The sequence below is a fragment of the Crocodylus porosus genome, unplaced genomic scaffold (assembly GCF_001723895.1).
Source record: "Crocodylus porosus isolate Cpor-Errol unplaced genomic scaffold, CroPor_comp1, whole genome shotgun sequence".
In the NCBI taxonomy this organism is placed as follows: domain Eukaryota; kingdom Metazoa; phylum Chordata; order Crocodylia; family Crocodylidae; genus Crocodylus; species Crocodylus porosus.
The window spans coordinates 77466831-77490424 of NW_017728947.1; the positions used below are offsets into that span (position 1 = coordinate 77466831).

General features: G+C 46.3%; 2 protein-coding genes across 6 annotated transcripts in view; one reads left to right on the forward strand and one right to left on the reverse strand.

Annotated features, from left to right (window-relative positions):
• Positions 1-2983: 2983 nt before the first annotated feature.
• On the reverse strand, positions 2984-20236 carry TMED8 (transmembrane p24 trafficking protein family member 8). Of its 4 annotated transcripts, none has more exons than XM_019552076.1 (8): positions 20128-20236; positions 18969-19038; positions 15838-15967; positions 15351-15461; positions 12112-12253; positions 11507-11806; positions 10311-10558; positions 2984-3593 (listed from the first exon to the last, which is right to left on the reverse strand). In XM_019552076.1, the coding sequence occupies exons 1-7, from the start codon at positions 20189-20191 to the stop codon at positions 10341-10343; spliced, it is 1035 nt and encodes a 344-aa protein (XP_019407621.1). In that variant the 5' UTR covers positions 20192-20236; the 3' UTR covers positions 2984-3593; positions 10311-10340. The 4 variants fall into 4 exon arrangements, with proteins under 4 accessions (XP_019407621.1, XP_019407622.1, XP_019407620.1 ...); XM_019552077.1 differs by having other exon boundaries at positions 12127-12253; positions 15351-15464; XM_019552075.1 differs by having other exon boundaries at positions 15351-15464.
• Positions 20237-20514: 278 nt separating this feature from the next.
• SAMD15 (sterile alpha motif domain containing 15) overlaps positions 20515-23594 on the forward strand; it is a 7320-nt gene continuing 4240 nt past the window's right edge. The window contains exons 1-2 of one of the 2 annotated variants that reach the window (XM_019552302.1): positions 20515-20712; positions 21882-21980. In XM_019552302.1, the coding sequence (XP_019407847.1) occupies positions 20611-20712; positions 21882-21980 (201 nt within the window). In that variant the 5' untranslated portion in view covers positions 20515-20610. The remainder of the gene's footprint in view (positions 20713-21881; positions 21981-23594) is intronic. The other variant, XM_019552303.1, reaches the window with a different exon arrangement.

Consider the following 23594-nt stretch of genomic DNA (forward strand, 5'->3'; position numbering starts at 1 on the left):
ACTCCCCAGCTCTCCAGCCTTGCTGGCCACCCCCTGCTGGATTCTCTCCAGTCTGCCCACACCCCTCCTGTGTCCAGAGGTAGGAGGGAGCCCCAAATGCAACCTACCACCCATTACCTGGCAAGAGGCAGGCTGTGGTCCTGATAAGGCACCCGTTCCCCACTCCCTAGCCCAGAAGCCTTGGGCCCAGGGGTTTTCCCACCCTGCAGCCAGGGGTGCTTCCCCAGCACAGGCTGCCTGCTTGCCAGCCCCACCTGCCAAGCAGCCTTGGCAGCTGGTGCAGGGACCAGAGTGCATAGGTGAAGCTGGTGCTCGGCGCCGCACAGGCAGGTGTGACCTGCTGCCTTCACCCCTTTGCCACCGTGACCCAGCTCCAGCCTGGCCTAGGCCAGAGAGCAGGATGGCCATGGGCATCTGGGTCAGACAGCAGCATGGCCACAGGCAATCCCAGCAGTGCCCCTCAGGCATGGACACAGCAGGCAGGCTCTCCCAGCCATCTTATGGCCTACCTGAGTCACTAGGGAGGGAAGGCACGGCTGGGGCGGGATACATGGCCACAGGCACAGCGAGGGGAGCAGCAAAGGAGAGAATTGTGCCTTGCACCCGGGGCAAAAGGCCAAGTTATTGCCTGATCAGCCCGGCCACAGGCAGGACTTGTGCTATGCGAGGCAATGTCCCCCACAAGATCTACTTATGTAATATGCCCTCACGTTACTACAAAAGGGAAAGTTGCTACTTCTTGTGACTTCATCTGGAGGGTAAGTTTTTCAGGGACTCGAGCAGGATTATCTCTACTAACTGGAATAGGAACTGGCCAAGAGCGGTTGGGAAAGCGTTTTTACTATAGTCCTACTTTAAGAGCCGTAAAGCTCAGCAAATGCATTTCATTGCCACTGTTCAGGAATTGCCTCCAGGCCACATAATTTTTTCGGTCATTAGAAATGATTGGTCTGAACAGCAACAAAATTGTTAAGGTATAAACTGTCAGATAGTGAGTGCTCAGTAACTGAGACAGGTTGAGCAGTACATGGCATTATTTCTATTCCCTGATTAAAGAAGTTCAGCTCTTAATATCAGGTTATTAATATAAATAACCTTTAAACTGACCATTTTTCTGATTGTTCCTATTCCAGAGTTCACTCATAAAACTACTCAGAGCCAACTGAAAGAGACAATAAAACTGGAGCTGAATGAACATATGGATGGAAGTCTCTTTTAGCACTTGCCTCACTCTGACTTCTCTAATGGTAGCCAGAGATGCACAGAATGAAGGACAGGAAGTCCTTAAGTCTAGTTTTATTTTTTTTATCCAGTTTGAAAACAGGCTGCTCTTCAAGGATGTTTAAATGCAGCCCTCAGATTGCCCCAAGTTAACTCCTTAACAGGCCTTTGCCCATGGATACCAAGAAGGAAACCATAGTCTCTGGGAAATTCAGCCAGTCTATTAATGGGGAATAGCCCCAAATCTACATTTGGGACAACTAAGTACTTGCCATTGGTCCTCTCTCCCACTAGGGATTCCAGTAGACTAGACTGGAAAGTTAGCTGGCTCTGAGTGCTAACCCATGTCACCTTCGAGCAAGGAATTTTCTTCTGAAGAATCCTTGTATTTTGCCCTGTGGCACCTACAAACATTTTTAATTATTCATAGAATTATATTAAATTTAAGGAGTAAAAAAATCCCCAAGAATCATTTTAAGGACACCATGTAGACAGAAAAATGGTTTGGACTAAACTGTAGCAAGTTTACCCTCCAACTGTGTCAGGCTTACCAGATATTTTGATTTCCCAATGCATCTTGGTTTTTCCACCAGGAGCTGACACCACAAAATGGGCTGTGCTTGCTTTGCAATTTTACAATATTGGAACTGTTTTAGTTTAGGAACCCAATAGTTTTAGAAAGTCCCTTGTCAGGGAAAATGGAGGGAGTCATGGTGGCATGTTATGTGTTTTAAGTACTTATGTATTAAATGGGAACAACCAAACTTAAGCACAAGTGGCTCTGAACCATGTGACATCATCCCCCTTCAAAGCTGAGCAATCTCCTACCTGTGGCCTGTACCTGGCTGGCTGTAAGCAGAGTTAATATCAAAAGGAGTCAAATAAAAACTACACAACCTCTTAAAGCAGGGATAGGCAACCTCCGGCATGGATGCCAGAGCGTGGCATGCAAAGGCATTTTGTTGGGGCATACCCCTCAGCGCAGATGGTGGGGAAGGGGTCAAGGCTGCACTGTCACAACAAGCATCAGCCTCTCTACAGCTGCCCCAGCACACCAATATCTTACAAGTCAGGGTTGCAGGCGATTTTGGCACTCTGCCCAAAAATGTTGCCGACCCCTGCCTCTGCCTTAAAGTACAAGTGTCAAAGATCTGGACCACAGAACGTATCACTCACAGGCTACTGAAAGTTGGGAGACAGGGCCATGGAGGGACAGACCTGCCATAGAATGTAGGCCCCTGGGCCCTGCTGAACATGGCCAGCAGCAACAGGAGGGCATGCAAGGGCTGTGCTGACACAGCTCCATTTGGCCTGCTGCCCAGGACCCCTGCTACCACTTGACCTCACCACTCTAAATCCCTGCTGGACCTGCCACAGCTACTGACCCTAGAGATCCAGCCTGGGAGGAGCCCCACAGTCCAGATCCAGCATCAGGCAAGTCCAGCACCTCTGCCTTAAAGAAACATTTCAGACAGAACTATGCACTTTAAGTGGCAACTGACCAATCAGTGTCAATGTCAGAGAAATTCCAGCATTAGCACCTGAATAGTAGTACACTTCTATTGGCCAAGACAAGTAAGCTGAGCCTGTGCTCATCCATGAGCACCTAATAAGCCCAGCAGAACTTCAAAGGTGACTGTGACTAATCCCACTCTGTGTTGTACTTGAAAACAAGTTCAGCTGAATTGCTTTTATTGTTGGGTCACCAGAAATGCAATTCTTAGCCCAGAACCACCCAATAAGAGACAAAAACTTTAACTGCATAGTAAAAAGTTTATTTGAAGAGTTCAGACCTTAAATAATACACAATATCACAAAACAGCCACACTGTGCCAAATACAAAAAGACAAACTAAGCCTAAGAGAAACAGCAAGCACACTATAAATAGTTTTCATTTGCACCAGACAGCTAAACATTCAGTGCCATATTTTGGTAAAATATCCTCTATATTTAAAAATAATCTCATGGGAAAAACATAAAAAGCAGCAGTTTGGTGCTGAGAGCTTGACTCTGAAGTAACAAGACATTAAAAATATTCACATCACACAGACCAGGATTGATGAGAGCTATCACAGATTACGGGAAAATAAGTCTTAAAATACATGTGCCCAGCTACAAGACATTATCTAACGAAAGGCTGCACGAAGGGTGTGTTGCTGTGAAATGGAAGTCTGGGCTCTCCATCCTGCAGATTGTTGTTTGTCAAAGTTGCTAGGAGACTGCTTTGTTGCTTGGCAAAGCTTCCTCAGCTCCAGGCTTAGTGGTTAGTATCTGGCACCACACTCCTTGCCCAGGGACCAAACTTCCTCACTCCAGATGGGCACAAACCAGATAGAATTTGTGATTCTTGTTCCAAACATTTCACTCCTTGCCTACAAACAAGTGCATGGTCCTTAAGCCAATACTTCTTGGGGAATAGCAGGTAAGTCCCAGAAGGTAACATGGGAAGTGCCAAATATCAGACTCTCAGTCCATCTAGACCAGTATTCCATCTTCAATGGCCAGCAGTTGACTATTCTAACTTTCTTCTAAAGTAACTCCGTAGCAAGCAAGTGTGAGATTGTTAGTCCCTCAGGGAAATTTCTTCCCCAATGGTGCTCAATTTATGGTCCATGGGACAGATCCAGCCTGAGAAGCTGCATCAAACAGCCAGGTGGGGCTCTCCACAGATCCAGAAACATGATGGCAGGGAAGTGGTGGTAACATTAAACATTCCCAGGGATGTAGGAATGAACACTCCCCCACCAACAAATTTCCCAAGCCATGGAGAACTACATAGTCCAGATAACAGGGGCCCATGCACCAGACCACGCCAGTGCTTAGGGCCAGCCCTGCACATGGAATCCAGCATATGGGACCAGGCCAGATCATACCTGCTTTGCAGTAGATTGGTTTGAGCCTTGATGCAGGGAATGTCTAAAACTATTAGTTAAAAATATGTCTAGGGCAGCACTAAGTACTGTTACCCATATGTATCTTGCTAAATTCCTGGCCTCATAGAACACTGAGTTACACAGTCTGATTAAATCATGGGAAAGTGTTTCTTTTACTCAGTTTTCAATTTGTCCCTACTCAAGTTCTTTGGATACCCCCAGTAAATCTGTAACATGGATTCGGGATACAGCCCATGCCCAAGGCTCCACCCCATCTGAAAGGTATAACCAGCTGCCTGCCCTTGCAGCTAAAGTTCAGAGGTATTTTGCAGGTCTGGTCCCCCACCTAGTGAGAGGTAGTTGACCATATTAGTCCGAAGTCAGGCAAAAAGCAGGGTAGATTTGCACCTTCTAAACTAACTCTGGGGTATCAAATTCATTCAACCCCTGGACCAGATGAGTGGCATGGAGCTAGTCTGCAGGGCTGAGCTGGTACAGGCACTGCATGCAGTGCATGCCTTGGACCATCTGAACATGCTGCTTGCAGGGCACTTGCCAGCTCCAGCTCTATGCACATGCGCAGCACATGCCTGCTTCAGCCATGTGTGGGGTACATGGCATGTGGCACTGGTCTGGGGCACACACTGCATGTGGTTCCCATGCCAGACTGGCCCTGCATGCTGGATCTGACATGCAGGACCAGTCTATGGGCCCAATCCAGGCCAGTCCTGGATCCATGCTGTGTGCAGTGTACACCAGCTCCAGCTCATAGAAGCACACAGGACCAGTCTAAGACATGCACTGGATCCACCATAGGCACTCTGTTTGTGAGCCCAACCCAGAAAAGCACTGGCTCCAACACACAAGTCTGGTTTGGCATGGGCACTGTATGCAGCGTGTCACAGACAGGCTCTGCTTGCTGCATGGGCTAGTTCTAATGTGCTCTGCACAGCAGCCAGCAGCACTGTGGGCTAGATCTTTGATATTCATGGAGTAACGAAAATCAGAGAGAGAGAGAGATATGTAAGCTATAGTGAGCCCAAGCTCACTTCATCCATTGCTGATCTGTTCCGTAGTACGCAACAGCACACTACCTACAACTGTTGATTCGGGTAACTTAGGAGAAGTGCTGAATGGGTGCAGGGTTCTGCTATTTATGATGTGTTAGCATGGTCACAACTCCTACTTAGGCTTGGCACAAAGGTCTGCATCTCCCTCAAGAAAACAAAACCCTTTGCATAACTTAAATTAGCAGAGACACCTTTTAAAGCCAAAGATCCCATAGTACTGGAAAATTTAGGCTTCCAGCTCTGTTACATGATGCCAGGTAATATAGTTAAGGCAGACAAAGCAGACAGCTTTTGTTTTCCAAGAACAAATCCGACAGAATCCCCAACCTCAAAAGCCATCTTCGGGAGGTTATTTAGGAACAGGGCACAGAAGACAGGGAGGACACCTTTGCAAGCAGGGGCCTAATTCAAATAAATGAGGAGGTCTATGGCTTGTTTCAGACACTTCTTGTTCCTAAGGCACTGTGTGATAAATCCTTAGAAAGTGGCTTATTTGAGAGGGAGAGGGCAGAGGAACACCTGGGATACAAAGTGGACAAGTGCAGAGATCTTTGCAGAGTGCTGGGGTGGAGGACAGAAGAGCTCTTCTTCCAGAACCACCAAGCTGGAGCTACAAGACAAGGCAGGCTCTCTTCTTATCCCCTCCCCAACTGCAAGTCTAGCCACCATTTCTATAGCTGACCCCTTAGAAGTAACTTATGCAACTAAGTGGGTCACTTGTGCACAGTCAGAAAAGGAAGCAAACAATGCATATAGTTAGAAAGACAGGAGTTGCTGTAGTTTCTAGAATAAACAGGGTACTGAGAAACTCTTCTTTGCTTCCCAAGGTGCCCAAAATCAAAAACCTAATCTCTCCCCTAGGCCTACACATGCATTTTCTTCCCACCTGTAACATTTGGAAAACTTTTTACCAATGCAATGACACAAAATTAAGTAGGCCTCAACATCGATATGCATTTAGCTCAGAAGTGACACAAACCCTTAACAGCCTTCAAAATAGCCTGAGAACCAAGGCCCTGAACCCTGTTCTAAGGATTCCAATGGCAAAACATCTATGGACTTCCAATTTAAGTAGAAACTGGGCCTCAAGGTTTGTATTCTGTGATCTACATGAAATACACTATCTGATTTCTACTGTTTTCAACAAACTCCACCAAGGAAAGGAGAGTTATGAGCACTTCTTGATCCATCAGTAAGATCCATCAGTAATTCTTGATCAATGAGTAATTCTTTTTATGTCATCACAGCCTGTTATGGAGTACTTAAGTAATTATTATTGAACACTTAAAACAATTAGTCTTCTCAGTCTCCTGACTGATCATGCTACTAAAGGTAGTATGTAAATATTATTCCCAAAGCCACATTATATTCACAAAGCAGGTGCTTACCCAAGGAAGAAAAACAATGTTCTGATCAGTTATAAAAACTAGTCCGTAGTTTGCCAAACACAACAGAAGTCTATTTACTTTCTGGTTCCAGTCTCTCTTCTCCCAAAATTTGGGACTAGAAAGAAACAGTTTTAAAACAGCTCAAACTTTCATCCCTGGTAAACTAAGGGAGTTTTTTCTTTAAGCAAACATGATTTTATGATGATTAACATCACTTTCAAAACTCAGTTTTTATCTTGGACTTGGCTTTTCATGCCTGAAATTGAAAGTCTCAAGTACACTCTTAAAAGTAGAAAGGAAGTTCTCTCTGAGCAAGGTGGAGAAAAAAAAGAGACATTATTCTTTTGAACTAATTATGCTTTCTGTGCCCTGTGCTGAATAAAAGTAACTGATTAGGCAGAAACCATACAGCAAGGAGAGAATGCCAATCAGATACTTTCATCAAGTAGAAGAGCATCATCAAAATCAAAGGATGAATTACCAGTTTTACTAGGAACAGTTAATGAGAACTGCAAACCCTTCCAAAGAAAAGTGCTCTCTCAGTCACCCAAATTATTTCATTTGGTACCTGGGTAACACAAGTGTTTACATAATTTGAACACTAAAAGGACTAGACAGGTTTAACTTATCTGATATAGTTGTGAAGCTTTCCTGTATTGTAGATGAATTATTACATGCCTAAAACTCTATTGTGCTTAGATGAAATACCAGCTACTTCAGTAAAATCTTAAAATAAAGAGTATCCAGGCCTTTTTTGCTCTATCACGTAGCAGATGTGCCTACAGGCACAATGAGGTATCATGATGGGCAACTACAGCAGGTTGGAATCACACACCCTATATGAAGATACCATTTGACTTCAGCCAACAAAGGTAACAAGAAGGGGGCAAGTCTGATGAATGAACTGGAAGTACTGATAAAAGATCTATCCCTGTTTCAGACAGCCAGGACTGAACACTGGGATTTCCATTCACTGAACAGTCTACCTTTGCTAAAGACCCTTTGGAACAGCAGCTGTTAATTACCAAGCAGTTGGTCTGCTTAGTCTACACACACTGTTTGCTTTCAATGACTTTAGCTGTCCAAATGACTGAGGCAGCTCTCATTTGCTGGACTACAAAAAAATAAAGTGCATAAATCAAACAAACATTCATGATCATGTTCTTAACAAATGGCTAGCATAATGATCCATGGAAAAATAAGCAGCTGACAGATGAGAGAGGGAACATAGCATAAAGGGGAACAGTTCATCCCAAGGATGCTGCTAACAAACTAGCCCACACTATAGCTCGATAACAGAGAATCAAGGGCACCAACTTTCTTGAGTACCTGAGCATGCACAAGCTAATTCACTTCTTTACTAAGGCCCCATTTTAAACTGCTCCCAAGTGCATATGTGGTCCTCCACAAGGTCAGGTATTCAGCAGTTGCTACAGACAGCACCACTGAGATTTATTGTCATATACTGGCTGTTTGTGGAAGGTGAAGGGTCCTCCTATGTATTTGATGTTTAGAAAAAAAACCTGAAGTGGGTGGAATGCAGAAGGGCCTTTCTCAGTTGCACAGGGCCTCTGGGAGGGGCCCACACCAGACTGCTGCCATGCTGGGGAGGAAGGGACCACTGCCTGTGCCACAGGGCAAGGCAAGGACTCCATCTGAAATGCATTAATGCCTGTCACTGCCCTCCTTGCAGATCCGCTGCTGCAATAAGGCAGCTGCATTTTACATCAGTTTTTTCCTGAACTGGGCTTATGCTACCCCTTCCTCCACCCTGCAAAAAGAAAGTCAGCTGTCCTCTTCTGCCTTCACTCTTAAGAGTGATGAGCAAGATGCTGCTTCTTTAAAAGGTTCTGCCCTCTGCTTAATCCCTCAGCTAGATAAACCTGGTGCCCACCCAAGTAATTTGGCATAGGCTATTCAACTGCATGCCTGCATCTCTAACCTACCCACCAACCCAGAGTACTTAAGACAGTGGTTCTCAACATTTTTACACTTGAGACATCTCTCTTTGGACAAGGCCCCCCCTTGGAAAATTCCAGCTCATAGGCTTTCATTCATTTCATTTTTTGACTACCGAAAAATAGAGCAATTTTTCTGTTGCCAAGAGCTCAAAAAGACCCCACAGCAGGTCAGAATGGTTTTAACACCAATAATTCCTAGTTGAAGTCTCTGGGTTTATCTTGTGAATCATGTTTGCACACCCAATGGTGCTAACAGTGTGTGGCACCCCATGGCATCCTTGAAAGCATCTCAAGGCACTCCAGGGTACCATGACATCTTGAATGAGAATCACTGACTTAAGTAGTAGGCAGAGCATATTAAAAGGGCCTGAGAATCTACATGCTGAGTATGGCATAACTAGGGAATGACTGCACCTTTTAAGAAATTAAGTCTTCGCTTTCCCCCTGTCTACGGAGGGCGATGTGCCTGCACAGAAGGACATTACCTAAAGGGCTTTTCAAGACTGACTGGCTGGAAATATCCCAAAATTATGCAAAAAAAAAATCATTCATTATCTGCAGACAGAGGCACCGAAGTGCAACTGCAAGAGCATCCTTAAACAGGAATGTTCTTAAATAATCATCAAATACATATTCAAAATCTTAAAAGATTTACCAAATAAAGATATTTAAAAAAAAGTATTTGTTGAAACTTTAGTTTGATCCTCATTTTCCCTGTTGCCATGACTGGCACAGAGGGTGACCATTAATGCCACTGCTAACCACTGAAAGGTACCAGTGGTACTGAAAGGAGTTGCAGTCCATACAATGTGTTATGGGTTAGCAATGGTCTCAGGGGTTCACTGACTCCAAGCAAGCATAGAAGTGGCTGACTTTCCTGTGTGTTCAAGTCTTTTTGGCATGTGTTAGCCTGGGCTCTAACGGTTTTGCACTTGCCTAATACAATCACTCCTTTTTCCCCAGGTTACAGATAAACTATTGCAAACAATCTACGTTTTAGCTGTTTACATGTCTCCCCAGTCAGCAAGATCTAGTATCTAACTCCTTATTCATCCTGCTTTCCCCTTCCCACAGGAGATGTTTCAACTGACCCACAAGGATTTATTCCCTCTGCAAAGTTTGGGCACAGGCCTCTCATAATGCTCACTAAACAACTACCAGGCTCTTGCCTTGGGCCTAACAGCTGTGGCATGAGCATAATCATAAATAGGGACAGAGGATACAGGCTGTAGTTGGCGTGGGTAGACAGGATGAACCCCCAAACAGGGCTTAATTGCCACCTGGCTAGTGATGGTGTGCAGCAGAGCTAAAAGGATGCAAGTGTGGAGCAACTACCCAACAGGCGCTTTTTCTCTTAGCAAAATGTGGTTGGCAGTTGTCTTCTGGTGGTTCCAGATACAGCTAGAGGGGGGCAGAAGGATCTCTCAGCTTCCCTTCGTACCAGTGCAATAGACACTGTAGCTACCCGAATTTGACCTTTGACAATGTCCTGGCTATCATAAGAAGTCCCAGTGATCCTTTCACAAGAGTGGCTTCTGGAACATAGTACAGGGGAGAGGGTTCCTGGGTTATCAAGTTCATTCCTCTGCACTTGCAGGCTATCATTAAATTATGGAATCCCTAAAGTGACCCCTGTGCAGCCACAGCTACCCTCTCATTCAGGGCAAGCTGGGGTGAAGCAGGGGAGAAGCTTTGTATCCAAGAGAAGCAGAAAGAGCCTTGCCTCAGACTTAGCCACATGACAATGACAGTTATGGGTACTAGTCCTGGGTGGAAGCCTGCTTTGCTCAGTGTTACCTGCCTGCTGTCCTTGCCCCCTCCACTCCCTCAGCTGGTGTAATATACGTGAAAGAACAGGATCTTGTTGCGCAGGAGGGAGTAGGAGTTGTCAAATTTGAGCAAGTAGATGCCTTCGCCTGGATAATCATGGCTGCCTGCCTGCACGTCGCGGTGGCTGTCCCTCCGATACACAGGCATGATCTCACCATAGCGGTTTCGCAGATAGCTCTTGGAGCCCCTTTCCACATCTCCAGCTGGGGTGAGTCCTGAGTAGCAGAGAGGAGACAAACAAATGTCAGAAACAGCAAAGCTGATGCATCAAAGGGCTGCAATCAAACCATGGTTACAGGACAGGGACAAAACCTCCAGCTAAAAACACTGGCTGGCAGCAGTACATGCAATAGCCACTCTAAAGTCTCTGCACGTATAATAGCCAAGCTGTTTCCATACATCAAGAGGAGTCTCTCCATGGAAATGTTCTGAATTTCCCACCATCATCATCACTGCCACTTGTTTCCCTGTCCTCCTCCCCTCACAGCACTTCCTAGCTTCCCTTCATATTTACTGCTTCCTAGCAGAGTCCCTTTAGAACAGCTCTCTGCCAGAGTGAAATGAATTCTGGGTAGGAGAATAATGGGGGGGGAGGGGGCAGGCCACACACACAACACACACAGAAAAATCACCTGTCCTCAATTTCTACTTCTCCCTAGGGGGTCTAGTTTCAGGTCTTCAGGTCTCAACCTGCAATTGTGACAGCACTCCCTATGCATTTCAAGCTGTCCCACCACAAAAAATACAGATTGCACTCAGAGGGAGCAAAAAAACTAGCAAAAGCTAATACTACAATGAAGAAAAATTCTGCCCTGCCCACGCCACAACATAGGAGCTGCAGCAGCATCCCAGTCTGTTAGGTTAAGGAACAAAATGCTGACTTAAGAGTCTTAGATTCCAATCCTGTTATCAGTTAGAAAACAGTATGGAAAGAAATCATTATTTACTGTTGCTGGAGCATCTTCCTGGGATGGAAATACTAGCCATTTAGACATGTTGAACTAAGAAGAGCTAACTTCTTCTCACCATGACTTAATTCAAAACATTTCAAAGGCACTATGCAGGGTTAATAACTAAAATGGAAGGAAATTACAGCACCTGATAAAGACATGGATACCACAGCAATGAGCACAACAACATAATCATTTAAGTTCTGCACTGACCTTCAATCTCCTCCTCTTCCTCTTCATCTTCTTCATCACTTGATTCACTGACCTGCACAGTAATTGCAGTGCTGGTGACAGGAGTCCAGTCAAAATAGACCCCAAAGCCAATATCATAGTCATCTGTTGCAAACTCCCAGCAGACACGCTTCCCATCAGGGTGGGTTGGCACCCGGACTGTCACCACCTCACCCCGTTTCACCACCATCCGACCATTCTTCTCCTTTCCCATTTTAGTCTTGAATTCCTTCATCTTGCAAGTGGTCCAAGTAGAGGCTGGAGCCAGAGGTGGTGGCTGAGCTGAAAATACAAGGCAAACAGTTGTTGGTCAGAAAACTACCAGTATGAATCAGGAACAAGAGGGCAATTCCTGCTAAAGCTCTTGTTTTCATGCCTAGGACAGCACAGAGAAAAAACAGTGGAAAACCTAGGGCTAGAATCCTACTTTAGCCATCAGATTAACCCCCAGCAAGAGCTCGCACTGTATTAAAGAGCATCCATCTACCCCAAAGAGGGCCATCACTGGTTCCAACCTGGCCCCCCTATGAGGCACACAAACACATCCCATCCCCATGCATGGCAAGTACTTCCATCCCAGCCCTCACCTTTCCTCTGCTCACCAAGGAGGTCTGCAGTCTCCAGCTCTGCTGAGAGGATATCCACTGCACCTGTGTGTTCCGACTGTATCATAACAATATCACCTGGTCCTTGAGGGACACGGTAGTTAGTCATCTGCACTATGGCTTCCTGTGCAGAGGACATAGAAAATTCCTCAGTAAGCACATCACACTATGGCTCCTATGCCACCCCCACCACACACACACACTGCATTTAAAAAGACTAGCTACAGATGCTAGTCAACTAGTTAATTTCCCTCAACTCAAAAAGATAACCCTCTAGACTTCTGCTAGAAGTACATGATTTAGTGAATAACTGACCAGCCCTACCTTAGAGCAACTTTGTTTGCATGGCTTCCCCAAAGTTGTGTAACTGTCATCAAATGCTGTACTGTCCTCCAGTCTTCCTAGCAGTGAGCATTTTCACAGACCAATAACTCTGTTAGCATTCCCTCAGTGTTTGGGTCTATTACTGGTTTACATGGTAATATTTCCAGATTTCACTGGTCTCTCAGAACATATTCCGAAGGTGCCTCAAAGGACCCAGCCAGTGACTACAACCACAGTGGTGCAGTCACACTCAATATGAGCTTGTTAGAACCACTGCCCAGTCCCCGATTCTCCCTCCTCTCTCTCACAAGTAGTGCTCTTGGAACTATAGTTTTCATTGCACAGCACTTCTCTCAAGTTGCATTTGAAATGCTGATAACTTGTCTGTCTTCTTCCAGTGAGCTGACAACCCTGCTCTTTCACATCCTTCTCAAGAGTCTAATAAATGTTAAAGTTAATTTGAAATGGAAGGGAATTCCCTGAAGCATCAGTCAAAAGCCAGTAGTTTAAAATAGCCTTGAAACCATAGGAAAAAAAGTAAGATCTGAAAGAGCACGGAAGCTAGTCCAAGACACAAGAGGAGAGAGAGAGATGGATTGTAAAGGTTAGACTGCTGCTCCGTACATTGTGGGGGAGGTAAGAGAAGGCACAACTAAGCCTCTGTGTAAGCACTGCTTTCAATTCCATCCAACCTCTACAGCAGTGGTTCTCAACCAAGATGCCATGAGAACTTCTCAGTAGTGCTGCAACGCAGATACCATGCCTACAGCAAAGTGAAACTTTCCCTACGTGTCTTGGTTTTCAGGAGAAAACAGTGTCTGCTCCTACCACAGCTTGTCCTAGTCTGGTCCCACATGCGCCTCTTGGAAACAGAGGTCTGTGGGACAGTCCCACTTGGCAGCAGAGTGCTGGCAGCAGAAGCACCTATCTCCAGGCAGCTATGCCACCTCTGCCACCAGGTGGAACTGTCCCACTGTGCCCTTGTTTCCGTGCACATGGGACTAGATCAGGAAAGACTGTGGCAAGACAGACTACTTCTGGCTAATTAAGGTTATTCCTATGCTGTTTTCCTAAGTTTTCTAAGTACACCTGGGTTCCACCCCACTCCAGAACAGGTGATGCTGGCTCAGCCTCCAAAACAGCCTATTTCCTCACTTGCCCAGTTCTTGCCATTTCTCAAGAACCCTGTGGGACCTCTGGGGTCAAATCTACAAGACACAGGGCAGACTGGGTAAAAGTGTTCGTTGTCCTCTCTACTCATAGCATGCTGGGGGAGGAGCTGTCTCCCTGTGACTGCAGCTGACATAATGAACAAGTTTGTTATAAAAAAAGCAAAAAGTAATGAAAGTGTAACAGAGAATGAATGTGTGCATTCAGAAAGAGAGGAACTTGAGGGAAGCACAAGTTTGAGTAGTGATTTTAAGAAGAACCTGCAGATAGCACAGTGAAAAATGTCTAGCCATGGGTTTTACTAGGTATGGAGATGAGCATTATCCCAAACCTGAATGCACCATCTGCAGTGAAAAATTATTTAAATCAAGCTATGGACCTAAATAAGTTGAAATGCCATTTCTCTACAAAGCATGGACACCAAAAAATAAGAGCTAGGAATACTTTTAAAATACTTAAATTCAAGAAAAAGTCCTCAGACTTTGTGAAAGAGAGAAAACTTTCTGACAAGGCACAAAAGGCTAGTTACAAAGTTGGGGGACTGATTGCTAAATAAATGAAAGCTCTTACAGTAGGTGAGACACTGATACCTCTAGTGTGCAAAGAACTAGTAGGAATTATGTCTGGTAGTGAAGCTGAAAAAGAAATAAAGTAAAATCCCACTGCCCAATAATGATGTGTCAGAGCATACTGAAAAAAATAAAATGGAATACCTTCACTCTCTAGGTGGATGAATCGACAGATTAACAACAGAAGTGAAAATGGATGAATCAACAGAAGTGAAAAATGGTAGCATCTCACTTTCATTTGTTTTGTTGATGGAAAAACAACAGAACAATTCTTCTGTTGCAAAGAACTCAGGTGAGACTACAAGAGGATTTTCTGACACAATGGATTCTCACTTGAAATCTTTGGATTTATCTTGGGAAGCACGTGTAGGTGTTTACACAAACGGTGCGATCACTATAGCTGTGTCACTAGGAGAGTGTTTCAACTGTGAAGAAACTGAATCCAAATGTTATTACACCTGACTTTCTTTCACTGAGAAGCTCTTGTTGCAACAACCATGTTCTACAAATTAAAAAGTGTGCTCAACCAAGTTGTAAAAAAGTCATTTGTGTTAAAAGTAGGCCAAAGTTTCTTCTTTTTTCAAGACTGCATGAGACAATGAAACCTGAACATGTCAGTCTCATGTTACACACAGAAAGTGGTTATCTAGGGGAAAGGTTTCGTCTCAAGTTCACAAGCTAAAGGAGGAAACTTTACATGTTTTACACTCAAGCACTTACCTGACTCCTACAATTTGCTGAGCAATGATACCTGGTGCTCTAGAGTATCTTGTTGACATATTATTGCATTTGAATAAAGCATATACCAGCATGCAGGGCCCAAATCAGAATATTTTAACTTGTTCTGATAAATTTTGTGCCCTGCTAGATAAGATTCAGATCTGATATGCAGGAGTTAATGTTAGAAAGCCAGAAATGTTCCCTCTAACAGCTGCAACAAATAATGTAGAAGTGCTGCCACTGATATCAGAACACTTGAAATCGCTAGAAAAAAAATTTAAAAAAAAATACTTCCCGGGTGCAGATGTTGCAGAGTACGACTGGGTGAAAAACCCATTTACCAAAGCTTCAAGAATCAGGGGATTCAGTCTGCCCTCAGGAAGAACTCAGCAATATACATAAAGATCAGACCCTAAAACTGCAACATGATGGATGTACCTTCGGATAACTTCTGGGCTCAGCTAACCGACCAATATCCCAACGTTTCAAAAAAAGCCGTATGAATCCTGCTGCAATTTTCAACATCGTATTTATGCGAGTTGGGGTTCTCTGCTTTAACAAACATAGAAAACAAGAAGAGAGAAAGACTTCTTTCAGAAGACGAGGAAGTGAGAGTATGCTAGTCTTCAATTTGGCCAAGAATTCAAGATATCTGCAAGAACTGCCAGGCTCAATTGTATCACTAAGTATCATATTATGTTTTTTCCTGTTAGACTAAAAAGGATGTTTCCAGTCATATTATTTTTATGCCCTGTAACATATAACTTTGTTTTTGAAATTGGGTTCCACTAAATTCAGAAGTTATGGAAGACTGTCCCAAGTCTAAAAAAGTTGAGAACCACTGCTGGACAGGCTCAGTACCAGAGGGAAGGAAGTGCTACAACATATTAGCCTCTGCTTTTAGAGATAAGAAGTAATGGCCTACCTCCTTAAGGGGCTGTATCTGGTCAGCAAGCTTCTCACCAGGTCTGGCCACATCCTGGTCCTCTGATGCATCATCCTCTTTTCTGGAATTCTCTACAGAGCCTGTATTTATCGGTAATCCAATCTGTGGCCTCTCGGAGAAAAAGACCACGTCAATTCAGGATGCTTGAAGATAATGGTACAGTCACTCAGTTAACTAAAGCCATGTTAGGAACCAGCACACTCAGAGGCTGGAATTCAAACAAATCAAGGATATTGGGCTTCTCATAGCCAATAGTCACTACTGGCTGTTAGCCAATAGTCACTACTGGCTGTTAGCCAATAGTCACTACTGGCTGTTAGCCAATAGTCACTACTGGCTGTTACTCATGTTCTGCTCTCATCTGCAGCTGGCATTATCCTCTTAGCTCCATCCAAGCAACAGTGAGCAGTTCTGCTGAGCTCACTCCCAATGTACTGTCCCTCAGGTAGTAGTAATTTACTCTAGCTGATCCCAGGTATATTCCCTCCCAGCTGGCTACCTTGCTAATGCTGCGCTAAAAGCAGGCAGCAATATCTTCTCTACAGCCAGAAGTCAGTTTTTATAAGCCAAACCAAGGATGGCATCTACACACTGCATCACATGTGCCCTCCATGTCAGAGTTTTGGAGAGACCAATTTAAGGACATTCTTAAGTGTGCCTTCTTGTCAGAATTTTTCCCTCTAAAATCAAGAGCTGGTAATAGAGTGTCCACTTCGTGTTACAGAAAACGTCAAATATGGCAAGCCAGCAGCCATGTAATGACCAGACTAAAACACATATATAGAACAAGGACCTATCCACAAGAGAGAAGTGGAAAAGGAAAGTGGGACCCCGGGAAAGCTGCAACAAGAGTAAGAGAATCAGACCTAAAAAGCAAAAGCCCTTTTGCCTTCATGTTCCGTATGCCCTATTCTTCCCACCATATTGAAATTCCCCTTCAAGTCATAAGCATGTTCATTGTACTTCAGTCCATCTCTGGGCAGGCATTCATCACAACTAAAATTAAAACAACTGTAAAACAACTGAAATTAAAACAATTGTCAGAGAGAGAAGAACTAGTGGTCAGCACTAAATGCAACTTTCACAGAAAGTGATTTAACACGTACTGTAATCCGAGCAGAAATGGCCACTCTAAATAGCAAACCCTTGTTTTGATCAATGAAGCCCATGGCCAACCATGTTGGTCTAATATACATGATTGACCCAATGTGAAGAGGCATGAAAATCACTAGTGGTGAAAAGAAAACTGAACATGTAAGAAATGCATTTGAAGAATTACATATTTTGAATAACAGAGGGTCAAGCTGTTCCAACTTAAATGGACAGTGTCAAATAAAGCAAAAGACCAGTGTACATGCCTTCTTTGCTGGTCTGTAAATAGAGAGAAAGCAAGATCAAGACAAACATGACTTTTCTGGAACTCCTTTAGGTACAGCCTTGGACACTGAAATCAGAAGATCCAAGATTTCAGCAAAATCCTCCAAGCTCCATTTCTATCATTAGAAACAGCATACCCCAATCTCATCTTCCAGTAATTGGAATGTAATTCAAATGGGTTGACTGTCAGAACACACATGTATGTGTTGTTAGGTTGGTTGGTAGATAGATAAAGGAAAAGTTAAAAAGGAACAGTTTAAAAACTATCCCTTATATCACCCTGTTTATGACCCCCTCTCTTAGAAGCCCAAAGCAGAAAACTGATTCCACAGATCATCACTTTCCACTGAGTTTGTGTTTCTTAGGCAACAGCTGTGTAGCACAGACCCAGATGGGCCATTGGCATGCAGCTCCCCAGGTATTTCTACAGTCAGATTCAAAAGGCTTCCCATGAATACTGAGGCTAACTGAATTTAAAAAAAAAAAACCCAGCAGTGAAACTTTAGGGTTCTGTGGAAAGTGTTAATGCAGTTGCACAAACTTTGCAAGCCAACTTAAAAGAATACAGTCAGTTGGACTCCCTTTTCATGCCTCCTTTTCATAATTTGCCACCTCTTTCAAAAAGAAAAAAAATTGATAACCCAAGCAGGTTTATCAGGAATTATCCATGCAGGTCTTATGTTACACTGGGATTCCGCTCATTGTCCAATTCATTTTTCTGAAGAAATTAAATTGCAAAATTACTTAAGAGTTCATGATAAAAATCAGAGATCAAGGAAAAACCCTGTCTGGCTGCTGCAAATTTCATCTGCATCAAAGCCAGCACTACCACAAACTGCACAGGGTGTGTGAAGGTTACTTTTAAAAGAAGATGACTAGTGACTAGCAAGACCCAAGGTTGCACTGACTTAACTCATACATTTGTAAAAACTTTGTGCATGTGGGAGGGATCACATGAAACCTTTAACACTGGTTAGGAAAAGCATATTGCGTGCATCTCCAACGACCACAAGCAACCCAACAAGCCAGGACAGCCCACTAGCAAACCAATAACAACAAACCAAATATTAGACAATGCATGCACAAGTACTACTAAAAAAAGCCCATTAGCAAAGAAGCAGGTTTCCTGTACAGTTTCCATGGGAATTGCATACAGTGAGAATTTTTTTTGGTTTAAAAATTGAAACATCCCTCTGCTAAGAGTTCAATTTTCTGTTGACACTTTGCTCTTTGATTCAAACAACCTGAATTATGTTACAGACTTCACTATTTTATGAGCACTAAAATAATCTCGAGCCAAGAGCAACTGCTCCTTTAGTGTCGTCTCTACAGCAGTGGGGGCCAAGCTTTCTGGCAGGTCCCCATGGGTCACTCTGATCCCCTTCCTCTGCTTCCTACCTAATTTCCTACTCTGCTTTTTGCTTACCACCCTGTGCCCCCTGCCTGATCTCCTGCTCTGTGCCTTTTGCTCCCAGCTCCATCTGCTGCTGTGCTGCTCCCAGATCTGCTGCATGCCACACACGGGCTGCCCTTGCCACTTGTGGCACTCTTGATACAGGCTGACCACCCCTACTCTGCTGCATCCAGCATACCAAACCCAAGAGCAGAAAGTTCATGTTTCCAATCCCTTCTCTCCCCCTGGAGGAACAGCTGCCTGCAAGAGAAACTGCCTTCCACTTCCCTGGTTTTGCATAACATACGATGGATGCCTTCACACAGCGATCTTTTCCTACCTGCATGGCAAGGCCTTGGACTCCAACAAAGCGTCTGCAGGTTCAGGATTTTGGGCTGACGACTCATTCTCTAGCAATGGACAGAAAACAGGAGAATATGAAATAGCCTTTACTTTGAAAATACCAGACAGAAGGGCAAAGCTACAGCCAGTGCTCTTAAAACAGGGGAAAAGATTACACTTTTCTGGCACAGAACACAGGGATCAAAACACCTTTTTTTTCAGCTGCTGCCCATACCAGTCTCAGACATACTGACCAAAGCCAAAGCTCAGTATTAAATCTGAGTTGGCAGTGCCCTGGGAAAACCCACCCTGCACCAGCTGAGAGCATGACATGGATCAGATGGATCTAGAGGGTCCTTCCTAATATCTGAATAAGGCTCCAGGTCCCATCTCTATCCCCCTCTAAAATACAGGCCAAGCTCTGTTACCATAGGACTGCAGAGCACATGCCAGAGTTTTACTGATGTGATGACATCATCTAGAAGGCAAAGTGGCACCCAGAGCTTCCAGCTCCAAGGTGCTCGTGGCAGCAGGGATTCATCTTTACTTCCTTTTAGAAAAGGAACTGGCGGTACTTGTGGCCGCAGGAGGATGGACTTGAAGGCCCCAGTGAGTGCAGTAAAAAATTGAACAGCCCTGCAGACTCAAGCCCTGACCTACACACCAGTGTCACCCTGGCTGCTTTCCCTGCTAGGAACGTATCCGAGCCCTGACCAGGGGAGAGACTTCCTAGGTTGTTTTAAATCAAATCCACCCCATCCTTTGCTGATTTCATTAGATACAGGACCTAAGACAGTTTAGAAAAATACAGCTCCCACGTGTTCATGACTGCATGCTGGGGCCTGGATGAGCCTCGGGCATCGGGGCGGGGGAGGAGACTTCTGCCCGAGGGAGAAAGGCGCCCTCCGACCCAAACTGCAGGAGCAGGAGGACGCTCCACCCCTGAGCCGAGGGCGGGCTGAAGCCGGCCCCAGCGCAAAGGAAACCCCCGGGGAAGCCCAAAGGCGGCCTGGCACAGCCGTGTGTGCTGCCCCGAGCCAGGAGGCAACAGCACTGTCCATCCCGCGCCCGGCCCCGGCCCCGGCCCCGCCTGGTTCGGGCGAGCGGGACCTCCCTCGGGGACCACCCTGCAGACGGGGTGTCCGCCCCCGCGGTACCTGAGGGCGCGGCCCCCTCCAGGGGCTCCGGGCAGGCGGTGGCGGCGGGTGCCGCGTCCGCCATGAGCAGCGGCGGCGCGGGGACACGCGGGCGGGGGCGGCAAAAAGAACCGAAGCGCGGCGGAAACGCCCGAGCGCGGGGCGGAGGGGCAGGCCGCCAGGTGTCTCCGCCCCGTGCCCTCCCCCCGCGCGGGCTGCGCACATCTGGTTCCGCGGCAGTTTCCCACAGCAGCGGGGGTCCAAGCCGTGGGTCACGCCCCACGTGGGAGTGGGGGTGGGGGCGGAGGCGTGCGCGAGACTGCGGGTGGGAGCGAGGGGCCGCACGGAAGAGGCGAGGCGGGATGGGGAGCGCGGCCTAAAGCTTCCCGAGGGGTGGGGGGAGGAGAAGGCGGTGACATCATCTCCGGAAGTCCAGATCTCCATGGAGCCCGGGTCCGGAAGGACGCGTTGCTATGGCGCTAGGGCTGGGCCTAGCGGGCGGCGATGGAGCCGGCGCCCGAGCCCGAGCACGGCCCGAGCTGCCTGTCTTGGAGCCCCCGCGAGGTGGCGGCCTGGGTGGCGCGGCTGGGCTTCCCGCAGTACGAGGTGAGGGCCCGCAGGACCAGGGAGCCCTGGGGGGGCGCGGCTACACGTGCATTAACGCACATTAGTTAATGCACATTAAATCTAGTACTTCCGTTGTGAAGTACTAAGAAAATGTGCATTTGCCCCTGTCTTAATGAGCGTTAACTCAACGACACACTTTTTAAGTGACACTTAATGCATATTAACCTACTTTAATGCTCATTAACCAAATAGCACAGAGCATGTGTAGAGGAAATGGGCCGTAAACTAAAGCGGTGGGTTTTAAAAAACAGCGCTTCAATCTAGGGCTGAACCCCCCATGTCATGCACTCACCCCTCTGACTTACCTGCCTCTCCAGTGGGGAGGGGAGGGGAGGGTGAGCTACCAGTGAGCAGAGAGCCCCTGGGCTGTGGTGGGGCTGGTGCTTCCCTCTGCTGCAGCAGCGCCCCTCCAGGCAGCACCTGCCCACAGGCACTGACCTCAGGGGGACACCACAGCTGCGGAGGGAAACACCAGCCCCCTGTGCAGTTTAGGCAGGCTCCGCGGTTTGCAGGGGAATTGGGCTCAGTGCTTTTCTTGGGTGGAGCTGCTTTCCTGAGCTGCTGCCTGCTGAGCCATGCTGCCTGCAGGGCTTCCTGCAGGGCCATGGAGCTGCATGGAGCTTGGTGCTTCGCTCCACAGCTGTAGGGGCAGCAAACTTAAACTCTCTGAAGGAGTTTTAGTTTGGTGTGCCCCAAGTCATTTAAGGCACATTATGCCACCAAATTTCCTACAGTGGCTGGAATTAATGAGCAATATGTGGCCGAGGCATGCAAACACCAACACTATTAAAATGGTGCAAAAGCATTTAGCCCACTTTAAAGTGTCGTGCAAACACACCTCTCATTTCATCTACACGCGGCCACTGTCTTTTAGTGACACTTTAATCTGCATTAAAATAGGATAGTGCACATTGTGCATGTGTAGATGCGCCCTGGGGTCCATGCAGGGAGCACACCCCTTCAGTGGTTCCCTGAAAAGTCCTAAAGCAGACAGGCTGGGGGCAGGGGCCGCCTGGGCCTGGTCCAACCCCTGCCAGAGGTAGGACCAGCCCCCTCCAGTTGTCGCTTCCCAAGTTGGGGCAGGTTTGGGGTGGGAGTGAGGCCCTGTGCCTGCTCAGGCTGGCAGTACTCCCTGGCTCCCCTCACAGGACTGCTTCATCGCCAACAGCATCACAGGCCACAAGCTGGTCCATGTGCACTGCCGCAGCCTGCCGCAGATGGGCATCACCAGTTTCAAGCACATGAAGGTGAGCGGGGCCTTGGTCCCCCTGGTCCCCCTGAGCTGTGTCGCGTTCCCTCCCACATACACATGCAGACCGGCCCAAGAGAGTGGAGGTTGGGCTGGCAGCGACACAAGGGAAGGTACGCCTCAAAGATTTCTCTCCACACCTTTGCTGAGGCTGTAATGGGAGATCACAGTCCAGGCTTGCTCACGGGGCTTCCTGCATGTACCCATGTTCCAGGAACTGTGCAGAGAAGCTTGTGGCCCTGAGAATTGCAGCCCAGCTGTGGAGGGACTGCCAGGCTGGTGCTTTATGGCATTGCACAGGTGTGATGCAACGGACAAGCCTAAGAACTGCCCCACTGGGGTACAGCAACAGTCCATATAGCCCAGCAGTGGGCCTCTGACAATGGCCCTGTTGAAGTGTCCTGAGACCTCTAACTGCTCCGTGTTGGGTGTCACCTCATTCCTCCTCCAGCTGTCAAAGGGTTGCTAGAAAGACCTTGAGCCCAGAAGGAGTCCAGCCTGAATGCCGTTAGCATGGGGCAGTCTCAGGTAAGTGAGCTGAGAAACTTAGGCCCATGATGATACCAAATGACAACCCCAGCTAATACCAAAGGTTAGAGGTCATGACTCAGAGCTTCCGTGTTCCCTGCTGGAGCTGTCCACTGGCATTACCCCCTCCCCTCCCCCAAGTTACCAGCACTCTTATATTGAGACATGTCCCAAGCCTAAAGTTACAACCTTGATGGACCTGTTCTCCATAAATTGGTCTAATCCCTTTTTTAAACTGGCTACACTGTTGGCCTCCGTAATGTCCTGTGGCAACTTGTTCCACAAGTTATCATGTGTGGTGTAAAACAGCACTTCTTTTTGTGTATTTTCAAACTTGCCAACTGGTGGTTCCACTGAGTGCTCTCTAATTCTTATCAGTCTTAACAAACAATAGTTTCCTATTCACTTTTTTCCCACTTTTCATGGGCAGCAGCAGGATTGGCACTACTGCAGCCCCAGGAGGCCCCTAGTGTTACCACCAGGATTTCTTTTGCCAGAAACTCCCAAGGATTCACACAGCCCCTAGTCCAATTTGCTATCAAGTGAACTTTAATAGTAACCCCTAATCTTTATTACAGGTTTCCTCCCTGTAATATGACCTGACAAGTGGTTCCTTCAGGTATTACAGCAGCGACCTTCAGTGATGCTGGCCTTGGATCCTTTGCTGGATGTGTGGGATATTTGTTTCTGGATTTCCGGTTGTTTGAACAAGAATTCCATGGTTGGCCATGCCTCCCCAGGGTGACAGCACGAACACAACAGTATTCCTTTGTTTGTCCACCAACTTTTGTAACTTTCTCACCCCAAATTGTCCAATCCTCAAGTTTCTTACCTCATCCTTTTAGATAAGGTACTCCAACCCTATTCTGTTTTTGCCTTTCTTTCCTTCTAGGGAAACTGCTGTTTCTGGTTTGCCTACTGTACCAATCACAGCACCTGCTTTTCTCACTGCCTCTGTACAATTTTATTGCTTAGTTTGGGAAGACCTAAACTCCGGTCATAGATTCATAGATTCATAGATGCTAGGGTCGGAAGGGACCTCAATAGATCATCGAGTCCGACCCCCTGCATAAGCAGGAAAGAG